At 32.9% G+C, this 14,480-nt stretch overlaps 1 protein-coding gene across 1 annotated transcript; it reads right to left on the reverse strand.

Annotated features, from left to right (window-relative positions):
• Window positions 1–5,967: 5,967 nt before the first annotated feature.
• Window positions 5,968–8,336, reverse strand: LOC129894986 (heat shock 70 kDa protein-like). The gene has a single exon (XM_055970631.1). The coding sequence runs from the start codon at window positions 8,060–8,062 to the stop codon at window positions 6,110–6,112; it is 1,953 nt and encodes a 650-aa protein (XP_055826606.1). The 5' UTR covers window positions 8,063–8,336; the 3' UTR covers window positions 5,968–6,109.
• Window positions 8,337–14,480: the final 6,144 nt, after the last annotated feature.

Below are 14,480 nucleotides of genomic sequence, written 5' to 3' on the forward strand. Positions count from 1 at the left end.
ACTCCACACTAAAATACCAAAACTAGAGTTTTTAATCTTTCTTTCGCGAAATTTTTAATTGCAAAGCGGAGGGTCGTGTGGCTGAAACCAGCAGCCACCCACGCCCTTAGCAACACACATTCCAGCACCCTAACAACTCATCACACGACCAGCAGTCACATACCACAAGTACGAGGCATTATTCGATTACAATTAACTATAGCGATTCCAATTTCGCTTATTTCAAACGTCGAACTTTTGAAGCCTTTTACCCAACTTACAGCAGATAATAAGGTGTATAATACACTCCAATTTAACATCATAAACTTCAAATTAAAGGGGAAGGACTTACCTTTCCCGAAATTGGTTAAAACTAGCCGAAATTGTGCCTCGGAACTTCTTCAATTTGCTGAAATTGAGCGGGCTGCTTGTGGTACTTCGTCGCTGCCCCGAATTAAATTTTTAGGTTATAAAACACTAATATACAACTTAGGGACACGTCAAATAATTAATTCACGGAACGAAACCCGGAAGCTTACCTAATAAGGGTCAAATCCGTAACCCTCTCCCTTGCCCCTTTTCACGTTTTCTCTTTTTTTTTCCTTCCAAATTTCAGTTGCAACGCTGGAGTTTCAGTTCCATAAACGTCTTAAAACACATATATACGTATCCACGTACTTAATATACACCGTATATAATTAATTCACAGAAGAAAGTTGAGAAACTTACCTTAAAATTTCAAGAACCAAAGCTGCCTCTTTTTCTCTCTTCTACGTATTTTTTTCTAAGTCTAGGTTCTGTTTTAGGATATGTTAACAGCTGAAGCATCACCTATTAATATATATATATGGTGACACGTGTCAGCCCCTAAGGGTGACACGTGTCAGGCCATCATTGGGCCACCTCAACCATGCGGCCAATGGGGTGCTGCCACATGGCAGCGGGGGCCACCTCCCCCAAGCAGGTGGGTCACCTACTTGACCCCAAGTAGGTGGGTCACCTGCTTGCTTAGGGCTGCCACGTGTCACTCTCCTATTGGCTGCCCCACGAAATTTGTTTTCTTCCTCGTGGGTTCGTAATCTCGTCTTAGTTTAAGAGCCTATGTCATTCATGCTATGGAAGCTTGGGGTGTACTCAAATAGCTTTAGGTAAGTAAACTTCTAAGTTAGAGGCGTACGTAAGCAAATCAAGTCCTACGACTCATCGCTTGGCCTTCAACTTCCTCCGACTTCTCTTGACCTTATCTCCAATCTTCCCTACTATGGGATGTCACATTTTCCCTTCTTAGAATTGTTTAATAGTGTCGTAACTTAGGCGGATCACATGATAGCTTCTAAGTAGCTTTAGGAACCTTTCGAGTTCAAGAATGTGGGGTGTAACAAAATGAGTATTTTGAGTATCTTACTCACTTGATAGATATGAGCATATTGAGTCTTGAGAGGAGTATCAAGCACCGAATTGGGTAAGAGTATAGTCCATACTCGAACCAATAAACTACGTCGCCAAACGTAGGAGGGGATGAAACTGTTAAAGTCGGATGCTTCCCATTTTATTGTCCTGACATTATAGGACTTAGTTGGATTGGATCCATGATTGGTTGATTCGTCCATACCCTGGCAAGGTATGAACGGATGCGGAAACAACGTCGGTTTGTTGTACTATCACTCACTCATATGGTGATGGTTGTCGGTTAGAGAAACTTCCAATGGAATGGATTATACTTGATATGATTGGCTTATTTGTGATTGTAGATGATTGAGTTGAATTATAAAACATTGCATAATTTAATTAGCATATTTATTGAGTTGAGTCCTTTGAGTTGATTGTTGAGTTGATGGTATATGATTGGATTGGGTTAGACGATTTGTGATTGGATTGTACATGATTTGGTTGGATATGTGATAGGATTGGATTAGAGGATATGTGATTGACTTTGAGTTAACGGTATATGATTAGAGTGGATCGGATGATATATGATTGAATTGGATTGAATGATTTAATTGAATTGTATCGTACATGATGAGACTGGATTGGATGGTTTATGATTGGTCTCTGCCTAACTGTGTTCTTACTTTCAACTTATGATACTTTGATTGAGTCTCTCTTATCTTTCTGATTTTGAGATATTTGAACCAATGTTATTCTTCCTTGGGGTATGTTTCATTTTGCCATATTACATACTCGTACATTCCATGTACTGACTTCCATTTGGACCTGCATCATTTCATGATGCAGAGACAGGTTTAAGAGATCGTTAATAGAAGCACCATTGAGGATCTATACACACTCAGCGTATTGGTGAGTCCTTCCCTACATCCGGAGGACACCGCTTACATCATTCTTGCATCGAGTTAGCCCTTTTCATTTTGATTTGAGGTATCCATGAATATGTCATTGGCACCAATTAGATAGTAGTGATAGAGGCTTCATAGACTAGATAGTGATGGGTCGATTGAACATTTTATTTCCTTGAAATTTGTTTTTGTCAAACTATTTTAAATGTCAACTATTGGAGTTGATTTGTTGGCCCATGGCCTTCACCCTTTGAGTTAGATTGATGATTTGAGTTGCCCGCCAAATATTCTCTTTATCTTAAGTCTTCCGCTGATTGAATGAATGAACGGATGTCTGATCAGGCTATGTGGTTCGTTTGGGAGCCAGAAATGGTTTCTGAGTGTCGGTTACGTCTAGGGTACCCTCCCGGGGCGTGATAGTTGTAAATCAACTAACTTTTAAGTTTTATTAGAAATTAGTGATTCTATTTCATCATTTACAACCTCTTTCCAGAAAATAGAATCATGTGAAGATAAAGTTTCTTGTAAAGTGATCATCTCCAACATTAAAAACATAAAAATCAGGACCAAAATCTTTTTCTACTCTAGCTCTTTTACTTATTCTTAACTCAAAATCATCAATTTCTTTATTTTTTAAAATGGAAGAAGAAGACTAGGTAGTGATAAAATATTTGTTCGATCCTTTGACCCCCACTATTTTTAGAATCAAAAGTAAATTTATTTTCTTGAAAAATAGCATCACCTGATTCTATTACAATACTATCTTCAAAATTAAAAAATCTATAGGTTATACTATTTGAAGCATAACCAAAAAAAGCACAAGTAGTAACTTTCTTATCCAATTTTGTAAAAGTGGGATCTATTAGCCTCATAAAGGCTAGACAACCCCAAACTCTTAGATATCCCAAACTTGGCTTGTGGCCTTTCCACAACTCAAAAGGTGTTAGTTTAGTCTTTTTATGAGGTACTCGATTTAACACATAACACGTAGTCAAAATAGTTTCACCCCAAAAATTTAAAGGTGCATTTGACTCAATAAGTATGGGATTAGTCAATTCAACCAAAGTTCTATTTTTCCTTTCCGCTACACTATTAGATGAAGGAGAATAAGGAGGAGTAGTTTCATGAATTATTCTCAATGATCTAACAAAAGAATTAAACTCATTTGACTCATATTCACGGCCTCTATCACTTCTAATTCTTTTTATTTTCTTTCCAAACTGATTTTCAGTCTCATGGAGAAAAAAATTAAAATTTTCAAAAACATCACTTTTATTTTTCATCAAGTAAACATATGTAAACTTAGAAAAATCATCAATGAAAGTGATAAAATATTTATTTCCTCCACCAGTTAAAATTCCTCCAAGTTCACAAGTATCAGTGTGAACTAATTCTAATAAATCAGTTTTTCTTTCAACTTGAAAATAAGGCCTTTTAGTGATTTTGGCTTTACTACAAGCTTCACACTTTTCAAAATTCTTTTTAATCACTGGGATTAATCATAAACTATTCATGATTCCAACATAACGATCATTAATATGACACAAACGAACATGCCAAAAATTAGTAGAAGAAAGCATGTAAACAGAAGTAGAAACTTTATTCATTTCAACATTCAGTTTAAACATCTCATCACAAGCATACCATTTTCCCACAAAAATATCCTTTTTCACAATTACATATTGATTAGATTCAATAATTTGTTTAAAACCTGCTTTGATAAGAAGAAAACTAGACATCAAGTTTTTTCTCATGGAAGGAGTATAAAGTACATCTTTCAAAGTTAATACCCTTGCAGAGGTAAAAATACAATTCGACATCTCTCATTCCAAGCAATTGAGTAGTATGAGAATCACCGAGCATGATGGTTTTGAGCTCATCTTTGTCATAACAGACATGACGGTTTGCACCAGAATCAGCCCACCATCCATCAACATTCTCAACCATGTTTATGTCTGTAATCATTGCCACAAAAGGCTCTTCGATAACGTTTGCCTGAGGTGTAGGACCACGTTTCCAGTATCTGTAAAATCGAGCAATATGCCCACTCTTGCCACAGACAAAGCACGGTCCTTTGCCATAAACTTGTTGATTTTGTGTTTGGCTATTTTCACCATTATTTTTCTTGAGAAGTCTACCATTATTTTTCTTGAACATTTTCTTCTTAGGTTTCAAAGAGGTATTTTTGTTAGATTCAGGAGTAGCATTTTTTGAAGTAACTAAATTTATCTTCGTTGTGATGTTGCTCTCTTCATTTTGTAAAAGTGCATCTTGGCCATTTGCCTCCTCTTCCATGCGGATTTTCATTATCAAAGTCTCAAAAGAGGTTTTCTTTTGTTTGTGGCGCATAGTTTTTTGAAACTCCTTCCATGAAGGTGGAAGTTTGTCTATTATGCCACAAACAATAAGGTTATCTCCAATTTTATCTTCCTCGAACCTGAGCTCTCCAACGATCATTATAAAATCTTGAGCTTGGTCTATCACTGATTTGTCATCCACCATCTGAAAATAAAAAAATCGGCTAGCAGCATATTTTTTTCGCTTCAGCTTCTTCGGTATCATATTTACTCTGTAATGCTTTCCATATTTTCTTTGCACTAGAGTAAGTTCTATCATAATAATCATAAAAATTATCAGATAGACAATTAAGAATATAATACCGACACTTGTAGAAATTATTATTGTACTTTTCCATTTTCTCTTGATGAGTGCAAAAACCGAGATTTTAGTAGTAGGCGGCATCCCCTCTTAGTTTTGAGTAGGCGGAAGCATTCTGTTTTGGTTCTTCTCCACGGGTGATCCAGGAAATTGATCCATTAGCGCTGATAGCTCCATTTCAAGAGATTGTTCTAATTCGCTGCCCTAGTCTTTTTCTCCGAAGTTGATAAAGACGGCGCTAACAAGCCCTTCAAATATTATCTAACCTATCGGACCTGTGAAAGTCTCATTTTTGACTATAAGTTCATCATTATCCATGGAGAGGATGTCAACTTTATTAGGATTTTCTGAGTTAACACATATGAAACATTGAGAAGACTTAAGTAGAAACGTACTTTACCCTTCCATCTCTTAAAATGATTACCATTGAACCGAAATGGCTTATTTAGATCTCCCATCTTGATATCCGCGGATTTTTCAATTGTAGCCAAATTGAATTCTCCTTAAAATTATTGGTGAAATTACAAAATTACAAATTACAATTAAAAAAAATAAATGAAGAAAATAAATTCACTTCTTGGCTGAGGCGCGGATATCTCGCTTTCTTTAAGGAGATTCAAATCCACTGCAGTAAATTTTTTCACCGGTTCAGCAGTAGTCCGCTTGATTTGTCCCTTCAGAATACAACAGCCTTATCACAAAATGTAACTCAACAAACTCTGGACAAGAGTTGAGTTTAAAGCTCCACAAAAAAGAATATCTCCCTTCAACTAATAAGAACTCTCTTTTTTTAGAAATTTAATGCACTCAATATTTTCTTTCATTTCAAAACAAAGAAGACCTCTCTATTTATAAAAGAGAAAATCATACAAAAATGGAAAAATAATGGAATGTCATCATTATCATTTAGTGCACCATTATGATTTAGTGCACCACTTATTAGTGATAATTAAGTTAAAAATACATAATGGAATGAATAATCTTACACTAACTAAAGATGATAATGAAAGACATTTTTATGCACTAAAGAGAAAATTATAACATATATCACTTATGCAAATTAATATCACTCAATATTGATATTAAAATGCTAAAACTAACATTGTTCTCACACTTGCACTCATCTACACTTGTGTTTGTTTGCTTTTTCTTAAAAGTAATGACAAATTCCTAATCTTTTAATCAACTTCCTCAATTTTAGGCCCTGCACCACTATTTCCAGATCCATAATCAGCACTCCCTCCTCCCATTGGCACATCTCCACCAGCACCTGCATCACCTTGATACATTTTTCCAATAATTGGATTGCACAGCTTCTCCAAATCCTTCAGTTTGTCTTCAAATTCATCTACTTCAGCCAGTTGATTCCTGTCCAACCATTCAATTGTTTCATCAGCAGCCTTCTCAATCTTCTGCTTGTCTGATGGATCCAACTTCCCAGAAATCTTCTCATCTCTGACAGTATTCCTCATGTTATATGCGTAGTTCTCTAACGCGTTTTTCGCCTCCACCTTCTTCTTCATTGTCTCATCCTCAGACTTGTACCTCTCAGCTTCTTGAACCATTCTCTCAATCTCTTCTTTACTTAACCTTCCTTTGTCATTTGTAATAGTAATCTTGTTCTTGACACCAGCAGTCTTGTCCTCTGCTGACACATTGAGAATACCATTGGCATCAATGTCGAAACAGACATTGATCTGTGGCACACCTCTTGGCGCGGGTGGGATACCCTTTAGCTCAAATTTACCAAGAAGGTTGTTGTCCTTTGTTAAGGATCTCTCTCCTTCATACACCTGAATTAGCACACCTAGTTGATTGTCAGAGTAGGTTGAAAAGATTTGCTCTTTCTTGGTTGGAATGGTAGTGTTTCTTGGAATCAAGACTGTCATCACACCACCAGCAGTCTCAATACCAAGACTGAGTGGGATAACATCAAGAAGCAGCAAATCTTGAACCTTTTGATCACCTTCTCCACTCAAAATTGCAGCTTGAACTGCAGCTCCATATGCCACAGCTTCATCAGGATTGATACTCTTGCAAAGCTCCTTACCATTGAAGAAATCTTGTAACAATTGCTGCACTTTTGGAATCCTAGTGGAACCACCAACAAGAACCACATCATGAACTTGGCTTTTGTCCATCTTGACATCCCTCAAACATTTCTCTACTGGTTCCATACACTTTCTGAACAAGTCCATGTTAAGCTCCTCAAATCTAGCTCTTGTAATTGTAGCATAAAAATCAATTCCCTCATACAGAGAATCAATTTCAATCGTTGTCTGACTAGTTGATGAAAGAGTCCTCTTAGCCCTCTCACAAGCAGTCCTCAACCTCCTCAAAGCCCTAGCATTGTTAGTGATGTCTTTCTTGTGCTTTCTCTTGAATTCTTGCACAAAATGACTCACAAGCCTGTTGTCAAAATCTTCACCACCTAAATGTGTGTCACCAGCAGTTGCCTTGACTTCAAAAATCCCTTCTTCAATTGTAAGAAGTGAAACATCAAAAGTTCCACCACCAAGATCAAAGATCAAAACATTCTTTTCACCACCCTTTGAAGCCTTCTTATCCAAACCATAAGCAATTGCAGCTGCAGTGGGCTCATTAATAATCCTCATTACATTCAACCCTGCAATAGCCCCAGCATCTTTAGTAGCTTGTCTCTGAGAATCATTAAAGTATGCTGGAACAGTAACCACAGCATTCTTGACAGTTTGTCCCAAGAAAGCTTCAGCAGTTTCCTTCATTTTTATCAAAACCATTGAAGAAATTTCCTCTGGTGCAAACTGCTTCTCTTCATTCTTGAAATTGACAACAATCATAGGCTTGTCACCAGGTCCTGGCACAACCTTAAATGGCCAATGTTTCATGTCAGCCTGTACAGTTGGGTCAGAGAAACGTCGACCAATAAGACGTTTAGCATCAAAAACAGTGTTTTGTGGGTTCATAGCCACTTGATTCTTGGCTGCATCACCAATAAGCCTTTCATTATCTGTGAAGGCTACATATGATGGAGTTGTCCTGTTGCCTTGATCATTAGGAATGATCTCTACACGATCGTTTTTCCATACACCAACACAACTATAAGTTGTGCCAAGGTCAATGCCAATTGCTTTTCCTTCAGATTTAGCCATTACACAGATTCAAGAAACAAAAAGACTTGATTTTTTTCTTTAGAAAGAATCTCTTTTTGTGCTTGTTTTTAGTTAGAATGGTGAAAAGGGTATTGCAATGTGGGTATATATAAGAATTTGGAAGAGAGGTGAGGGGATGGATCGAGGGAATTCGAGTGAGGCATAGAAGGAAAAGGAAATTCATGAGGGGAGGTGAAGGATTAGATATGACTAGAGAGTTCTGGAAAGAGCGCAAACTGATGACTTGTTTAAATGGAAATTAGGCTATGGAATTATTGGGCCCAAAATAGGGATTCTTTGATAATAAAAAAGTTCAAACAAAATGGTATAAAAGGGAAAGGGGTAACTATACAACTCAATTTTTCGATTTAGAGCAATATATATACTCTAGTTGTTTAATAAATGATGTATATTTATTTTTTTATAAATAATTTTTAAATTTTAAAAATATTTCGTGGCTTAAAAAAATTACCGTATTTATTTTTTTACCCACCTAGACCCGATCCAATTTAAAAAATCTCAATCCTTTATTTATTCAAATTCGATCTAAATCCATATATGACTGAATAAAAAAGGAATTGAATTTTTATTTTTGATAACTATCTCTGTAATTTTTAATTAAACGGTACTTGTTCACTAATTTGAAGATTCTCATTGAAGCTAAATATTTGATGCGAAAATTTTGGATTATGAACAAAGGAAAAAATAGAATGAATTTAATTGTAAATAAAAAGGCTTTCCTTAACTCATGTATAATGATTCATGGTTTAATGTTAAAATAATCTTTGTGATTTTGAAAAAGAAATAACCTAGACAAAAGAGAACAAACACTTTATTACAGATGTGAATTCAAGTGGACATCAATCAATACACAACTTACAAACAAAACAATAAATAAGAAAATAATTGGTGAATGCCTAAAATAATTTTCTGCACTTCGCTTGCAATAAGTAAGGCCGAATGGTCATAATTTTAGTAATAAATAGTAATTGAGATATTCTGAATAAGAAATTTTGATTCAGTGAATATTTTATCTAATTTTACATAATTATATGGGTGATCAATTAAAATTTCAATAAAAATGGCCGCAATTATATGTAAATCCATATTATATATAGCGTGTAGCCATGTATATATAATGTATAATTATATATATATGAAATGTATATGCATCTATATTCTTCAACCAAAAATAGATGAATAAATAGGTGTTGTTGTAAATCAACTAAAAACAATCTCAAATCTGCATTAAAATTCATCAAATTCGAGATATAAGCTTCTCACAATATTTTCGATCTTTTGAAATAACCCTAACTCAAATCAAAGCTCGTTTATGCCAACCTAAAATTTGAAATTCGACTTCGAAGCTCCAATAATGATTATCAAGGTATTCTTTAGCTACTTGTTGTAAATCAATCAAAAATCACATCAAATCTGCTCTAAAATTCTTCAAATTCAAATCAGTAGCATGCTCAAGTTCATTCAAGAAGATTATAGAAAAATCAATAGAATGGTTAATGTCACGATCTGAACCCGCATGTGATGACACTTGTCCAATACCATCGGAACAAGTCAGCCTAAACCCAATCAAGTACGAAAAATAATGCGGAAGCAATTTAAATAAGATAGATATCTTTAGCTACTTGTTGTAAATTAATCAAAAAATCCACATCAAATCTGCTCTAAAATTCTTCAAATTCGAATCAGTAGCATGCTCAAGTTCATTCAAGAAGATTAAAGAAAAATCAATAGCATTCACAATGTGTCGATCCGAACCCGGGTGTTATAACACTTGTCCAATTTCATCAGAACAAATCAGTCTAAATCCAATCAAGTACGAAAAATAATGCGGAAGCAATTTAAATAAGATAGATTTATAAAATTCAAAGACTTAATCAACTATAATAACCCCCAAATACTGATTGTCACATTACAAGCCTCTAAATAAAATAGAAATGAAAGATAAGTATAAGTCTCAATGTCTTCATTTCTCAAATAGAACAAAACATAGTAAAAGGGACAAGGGAAATCTCCGGCATCAATCAGCTACCTCTCAAGTCTCCTAGAAGCCTCGAATAAGGAAAAGGGAAATAGTATCACGATGCGGACTTAGAAACTACACAAGTGTAGAAGCCAGGAGTGAGTACCAACAACACGGTACTCATCAAGCCAACTAACAAAACAAGGTAAATCTAATATAACACTAGAACTGCTTTCATCCCAACCAAACCTCCTCAACTATAAACCTGTAGAGAAATCAACCCAATCTAGAGTACATAGTTCATTTGGCACATAGATCACTGATAGCCCTCAACATCACCAAATAGATCACATCAATATCAAGTATTTCAACCACAGAGATGACAAGGGTTATATATACACAACTTTACAATGACAGATCAGATGTAATGAAATGCAATGTGATGTCAAGTAAAGTGATGCATGTCCGTCCTAATGATACACATACAGTGTAACTCAATCTGGAACCCATGGGGGACTCACAAGGTCCATGTATCCGCCAGAACTATTGTTCATCGGCATAATCATCACTTGTTGGAATCATTTTCCATCGGCATAATCATCAATCGAATCTCATCACAGTTTTTCAAAACCAATGCAAATAAGCATGTTCACACAAATAATGAGAATATGATAGTGTCCATAAACACAACGCAATCCATATCAAGACAATTCACGTCACAATGTCAATAGTATATTAACACCAATATTTACATCAGTCACATCTATATAAGTCATCATAATCTCTGTTTTAGTTGGCACACTTTGCTGAAACAACGTCAAAACACCTAAAAAGCTTAAAACTCACCAAAAACTCATCCTGAACTTTCTGAACACAAATCAAATATGCTACTAGCTTGAAAATGCTATTCTGACTCAATAGAACCGTCAAAATTTGAATTCGAGGTCCCCTTAACCCGAAATTCAATTAGTCGCAACTAAATTAACTTTAGGCCTAAAAATACCAAATCGAGCTTGGGCCTCTAAAAAATCAACCAAGACTACTCCAAGGCCTAAAATCATCCCCTGAATCCAACAGAATTGTCAGAATTCCATTCCGAGCATCGAAACTTCAAACGTCCACCAAAGTCAACTCTATGATCAAAAATTCAAGAATTCCAACTTAGGACCTCAAATCCACGTTACAACTCCAAATCTAATTCCTTCAAGTCTTGTAGACCAAATTCCACATTCCGGAGCTGATGAAATTGACGGAATTTCGTTTCAATACTCGTAGCTTCAGTTGATACCAAAAATTACTTTTGAACACTTTAATCCTTCAAAATTTCAAAACTTTCAAAAACTCAGTTTTTCAAAGAATTTCCAAAAATTAACTTCGAGAACTGATTGATTATGACTCGGGGAAACTATTGGACGGGGTAAAATGGTCATTTTGTAAAATTTACCAAAAATGACTTTCAGGGTCATTACAATAAATTATTGTACATTACATGACTACACAAATATTTAAATCTCTTTTATTGATTATAGTCTTGAAAACTTTTTTCAATAGAATTAATTGTTATATAAACTATTAAAATTATTCTAAAAGTATTTAAAAATAAAAGAGATAGATGCCAAAAATACACCTAAACTTTCCAGTTTTTTGTGTTTCATACATAAAGTATTGGGAGTGTAAGTTTCATACCTAAACTATCACTTATTAGTTTAAAAGACACACATATCTCTTTTATTCACTCTCATCATGGTGTGTGTATTACACTCTCTCTTTCATTTAAAAATATTTATGACATCACACTTCACATGAACGAAATATTCCATCTTAACAAAAATTAAATATATTATTAGAATTAATCAAAATTAAAAATTAAAGTATTACTATCTCTCGCCAAAAAAAATTATAAAATAAAATATAAAATATTTTTCTTACCTCACTCCACCATTTTCTCACACCATACCCCCCCCCCCCTCCGAAACTCCATTTTTTTTAGTTTTATTGTTATTTATTAAATTTCTTTTATAAAAGTTCTTAAAAAGTTCTTACTTCATGCCCCTCCACCTACCCCCCCCCCCCCCGCTTTCAACTTTTTCTCTCGTTTGTGTTAGATATATACATATAATTTTAGGAAAAATATTTTTTACTTATCACAGGACTTTTCTTAAACTAGTTTTTTTATTTATGTTATATTTGATATGCAAGAAGGAAAAAATATTTCCCTAAAAATTTTTATTTCTGTTATATTCGGTACCTAAGAAGAAGAAAAATATTTTTCTAAAAATATATGTGCATATATAACACAAAACGAGAAAAATATATTAAAAAATATATTAAAAAATATATAAATTAAGAGCGGAGGGTTAGACGGGGTGGGTATAATTTCATTTTTTAAAAAAATAATAAAAATAACATTTGTTAGGAAGGACTGGGGGAGGGGGTGAAGTATGAAGTTTTTAAAAATATTTTATAAAAGAAATTTTAAAAAATTTTACAAATAAAAGGACTGGGATTATGGGGGGGGGGGGGGCAGGGGGGAGGTGGTGGAGTGTGTGATCAAAATAAATTTATTTTTTAAAAAAAATTCTTTTTTTAAAAAAGCAATTTGTTTTATGAAAAAATAATTTCTTTTTTGGGGATAAAAATACTTTTGTTTTTAATAGTTTATTTAGTTTTTGTCAAGATGAAATATTTTATTCATGTGGCAAGATTTTTTCAAAAAATAGAGAGAGTCGAGAGAGTGTATTACACACACCACTGAGGCGTGTTTATCAAACTAATAAGTGATAATTTAGGTATGATAGTTTATTTTAGGAAAATTTCTCTGAAAATAAATAAATTTTGTTTGGATCTAAATATTATTTTAACTTTTTTTAAATATAGATTTTAAAACTAATTAATAACTCTCGATTGATTGACTACCTGAACTTCTACCTTATTGGTGAGTGTTCGACTCTCCACATTGTAATCTCCTCAATTTAAAATTCAAATATCGGATTAACATTGTCTACATAATAATAATAAGAAGAATAACAACAACAACAACAACAATAATAAGAATAACAATAAAAAAATAATAACAATAATAATAACAACAAAAACAACAATAACAATATAATAATAATAATAACAATAACAAAATAATAATAACAACAATAACAACAACGACAACAACGATAACTATAACAACAACAACAACAACATGATGAATTGAGTGTTAGTGGTTTGATAAATTTAATTTGAAAGTTTTCTATATAAAAATGTTAATAAGAACTTAAAATGAAAATTTGATAAATTTTTTATATTTGAATAAGATTCTAAGACCACATTTTCTTTATATTACTTTTCATAGGATTTTATATTTTGAAATGACTTTTTGGTTATAATAATCTTTTACATATAACTTGCTTGATTTCTAAAATATGTTAAAGTCCTAAATTTAATTTTATCTTTATTGGTATTTGAGTAGAACAACTCTCTTTTAAAAAAGATGTTTTGAAGTTTAAAACTTCTAAAATTACGATAAATTGTAATCATCTTCAAAATTAAATTTATTAAATTTTAAATCTTTATATTTCAATATTATTTTTATCTTGTAGTTTGATTTTGAAAAACTCTTTTTCAAAATTGTATATTTAAATTTTAAAACTCCTACAATCAAGAAAAAGTGGAGAAGTTGTAACCATCTCAAAAATGTTTAGTATTAAATTCAAATTTTAAACATTAATTTTTCAATTAATTTTTTTTAATCATTTCAAGATAAAATATTTGTTGTTAAACCAAAATTCAAAGGCAGATATATTTTTAAATTAAAGTTTTGAATTGATTAAGATTTAAGTATGAAATAGAAATATTTAGAATATATGTTCAGTAAATAAAATGATGAAATGAATTTTTTGAGATGATAGGATCTTTTCTGAAATTTGTATGGATTTCAATTTAATTAAGTGTGGATTTTTCAGTCTTAGAAGGCTTTCGTAATTGTTGTAGAACGATTATGTACGTTTTATTTTCACAAGTTTAAAGTAAAATTTCAATGTATTAATTTAATATTTAAATTACACAAAATTTATTGATTTTGATGATAATTGGGGGGTGGAAGGGGGAGGGGGAGGGGGTCCATGATGACATTCATACAAATATACTACATTCACTTTTGTAGTGTTGTTGGTCTACTATACTAAATAAATATGAATATATATATATATATATATATATATATATATATATATATATATATTTCTTATTAAATATTGTTATTCATTTTCTAATGAATAAGATGACTTATGATAATTAAGGATAATATAGTAGTATTTTTTTATATTAAATATTAATTTTATATGAAAACATTTAATTGATACAAAGTCTAAGAACAAAAAAACTCTCATTGATTAAGTTTATTTAAATTGATTTACCAATATGAAATGTAATGCGAAATTGTCA

The sequence above is a fragment of the Solanum dulcamara genome, chromosome 1 (assembly GCF_947179165.1).
Source record: "Solanum dulcamara chromosome 1, daSolDulc1.2, whole genome shotgun sequence".
NCBI classification, from domain to species: Eukaryota; Viridiplantae; Streptophyta; class Magnoliopsida; order Solanales; family Solanaceae; genus Solanum; species Solanum dulcamara.